General features: G+C 48.1%; 2 protein-coding genes across 2 annotated transcripts; one reads left to right on the top strand and one right to left on the bottom strand.

The window, feature by feature from the left end:
* Positions 1-468: 468 nt before the first annotated feature.
* Positions 469-1,388, top strand: LACBIDRAFT_336086 (uncharacterized protein; the record flags this gene model as incomplete). The annotated part of the gene is made up of 3 exons (XM_001891012.1): positions 469-475; positions 523-1,124; positions 1,170-1,388. The coding sequence occupies 3 exons, from the start codon at positions 469-471 to the stop codon at positions 1,386-1,388; spliced, it is 828 nt and encodes a 275-aa protein (XP_001891047.1).
* Positions 1,389-1,717: 329 nt separating this feature from the next.
* On the bottom strand, positions 1,718-2,775 carry LACBIDRAFT_296066 (uncharacterized protein; the record flags this gene model as incomplete). Its single annotated transcript, XM_001891011.1, has 2 exons — positions 1,718-2,687; positions 2,743-2,775. 2 exons carry the CDS (start codon positions 2,773-2,775, stop codon positions 1,797-1,799), a joined length of 924 nt encoding a protein of 307 aa, XP_001891046.1. The 3' UTR covers positions 1,718-1,796.
* Positions 2,776-2,968: the final 193 nt, after the last annotated feature.

The raw sequence follows: 2,968 nt of genomic DNA, 5'->3' as shown, positions 1-2,968 counted from the left end.
CAGAAAAATAATAAAAAATCAAATGATATGTGATAATTTTGATGTACTGCTTACTTGGTTTGTGCATATTTCCGAATATGGTAATTAATGACAATATAGCCAGAAAATTAGAAGAAAAACAGAAACATAATGTACTATTATTGACAATATTGACATACTATGAACATAGTTTGTGCACATTTTCTGATATAGCAATTGATACAAATATAGCCAGAAAAATAAGAAAATGGACTGTTGTTGACAATATTGGGTATGTACATGGCCTGTGCATATTTGCTAATATAGTAATTAATACAAATGTAATTAGAAAAATAAGAAAAATCATGTGATGTAAATAGGTCTTGGTGTACTGTTTACTTGGTCTGTGCATATTTCCAAATATAGTCTATAATGAAAATATAGCCATAAAATTACAGGAAAAAGAGAAAAATAATGGACTATTGTCAGGAATATTGAGGTACCATCTACATGGTTTGTATGCATTTTGTAATATAGCAATTGATACAAATATAGTGTGAGTAGCAGCCACCGACGGCGCATTCAACTTGAAACTTAGTCGCCCCGCGGTAGCAGCCACCGACGGCGCATTCAACTTGAAACTTAGTCGCCCCGTCGGGGGAGCTCCCAACAACGTCCCCACCGCCGACGGCCCATCCAACTTCGATCTTACACACCCCATCGCAGGACTGCCCGACAGCGTTCCCACTCCTGACAGCATGTTCAACTTCACCCTCAAACGCCCTGTTAGGGACACTCCTGATGGCGTCTTCAACTTTTCACTTAAACGCCCCATCATGGCCCCCCCTAACAAGGCTGCCGACAGAGAAGCCAAGGAGGGCAGTCTAGATTCCGTTCCCTCCAATGCTGCGGCAGTCCCACAGAAACACTCCGACAAACCCTTCAACTTCAATTTGAGACGCCCTGTGGCTGCACCTCTTCCCATAACAGAGGCCCCTCCTGGAACAGCGTCCGAACCCATGGGTCTCAATAGCCCTCAAGGACAAGCCTCCGATCCCACGGCCAAGGCCTACGTGCCTTCAAGATTGAGCACCCACCCAAGGGTGGCAGACCACTACAGGGAGTTGGAGTGGCTTGATGAAAGGCTTTCATTCCCAAGATTTGAGGTGAGTTACCCTGTTGACTATTTATTCCTGCTAAGAAAAAAAAAGGACTCGACTAAGAAAGAAGAACTTGATGAGGTTATAGCTGAAGTGCAAAATCTTTCTTCCCGAGCCCGTGATTCTGCTCAGGCCTTGGAGTTCCTCCGCCAGGAAAAGATGCAGTTTTTGTTCGATGTGGAGGCCTTCTTGGAGGTAATGGGTGAGATAAGAGATGAGATGTATGCTGGTACCAAAGATTTCATGCTTAGTTTACAGGAGAGGTCTTAATTGTAAATTGTAGGTAAACTATGTAGCAAGCAGAGCAGTGCCCATCTTCAATTTTGGTGTGCCCCGCGGGAGGGTTTCCAGTGTCCCGTCAGTGGGGGTGCCGACGGTGCTGGAAGGTCAGGGTAATACAACCGGCCGCCCCAATATCAATGGATAATTGTTATTGACAGCCAGTCCGTTGTTATTGGGAAATTGTAGGGACCCCGGCCGCTTCGTTGCCAACGGAACAACGGCAATCAATCCGGCCGCCCCGGCTGACCCGTTCACTACGACTCATTGTCATGTCCGGCTGTTCCGTTGATATTGGACCCATGTGACTGAACTAACTAGCCATTCCAACACTGTGTGTGATGCACCAATATCTGATGAGGGGTACTGAACAAGACTTACTGCTGACGGCTTCCAAGATTAAGTCAAGATACGGATAGTCCAAAAGTCGTTGCACTCGTGCTCCTGGAGAAGGTAATCATACGGGATCCTGAAATACCCATCATCGCGCCACTTAGCACCCCATGAACGTTGAACTATAAAGTGGCCCTTGGAGTCATCGTACCCGACCGCCACGACCGCAAGGCCGATCGGCAAAAACTCATCCTCAGAGTTAGGAATCGCTTCCATAGACCCGTGAAGCCTAAGGCCAAACACAAACGGGTATCCCTCATTGAGACAGGCGCGCAGGAGCTTGAGATCGTGCTCAATCCTCAAGTACTGGATAGCCTCGTGTTTGAGAGCATTCCTGTAGGCCGAGGCAGGGGGCTTCGTAGCAGCCCGTGCACCATCGACGAAGATGCCGGTGCTCTCATCGTAAACGCCACATGGCTCATATGGCCAGTCCTCCTCAGAGCACACACCCTGGACTGCAATGCTCTTTAGCCCATCGCGCAAGCGAGCTCCGCTGTTTATCCTGACCCGGTCCCTTGATAGTGTCTCCCGTTCGTTGTACCAGATAAAGAGTCGGGAGGGGACGAAGGAGTCATAAACGTCTTGTTTGTGTTTCTTGAGCACCATGGCGAAAGCAGAAGCAATTGCATTGGCCGTGCAGCTTCCGACGACCGTGCCTTGGTCGAAAACGGGGCCAAAATATGGGCTGGTGCGTAGATCAACCAGGGGTTTCAAAAAGTTTTTTGCAAGAGGGACATAGAGGTAGTCACGGTTATCAAGGGAGTCAGGTATCCAACCAGCGGGAGGGATGCCAATGCCGTCGTCGTCGTTGGCTTTAGGGCGCTTGGTGGAAGGGTCATCGGGATCTGAAGGTACCCAATCAATGGGGTCCTCCTCCCAATCACTAAAGTCGTTTAACTGGCAAGGGTTTAACGTTAAACGGCCACAACGTAAGCAGTGACATGGCACTCACTATCCAGCCGTCCTCCAAAACAGCTGGGTGCATTGTGTTTGGTGTTCCAGTTCACTGGCAGACTCAAGGGAAGAAGGGAGGTTTATATAGCATTGGTAACGATCATTTTCGACTGCGCACTGCATTGATGACTCCCTCTATGACAGCACCAACCGCTGCGTCACCATGCTGACGATTCAGCTCCTCTAGGAGCTGAATCAAGAGGTGTCAGATCCAAACATAGATA

The sequence above is a fragment of the Laccaria bicolor genome, genomic scaffold, assembly GCF_000143565.1.
Source record: "Laccaria bicolor S238N-H82 LACBIscaffold_276 genomic scaffold, whole genome shotgun sequence".
Classification (NCBI taxonomy): domain Eukaryota; kingdom Fungi; phylum Basidiomycota; class Agaricomycetes; order Agaricales; family Hydnangiaceae; genus Laccaria; species Laccaria bicolor.
This window is presented reverse-complemented; position numbering and strand designations above follow the sequence as displayed.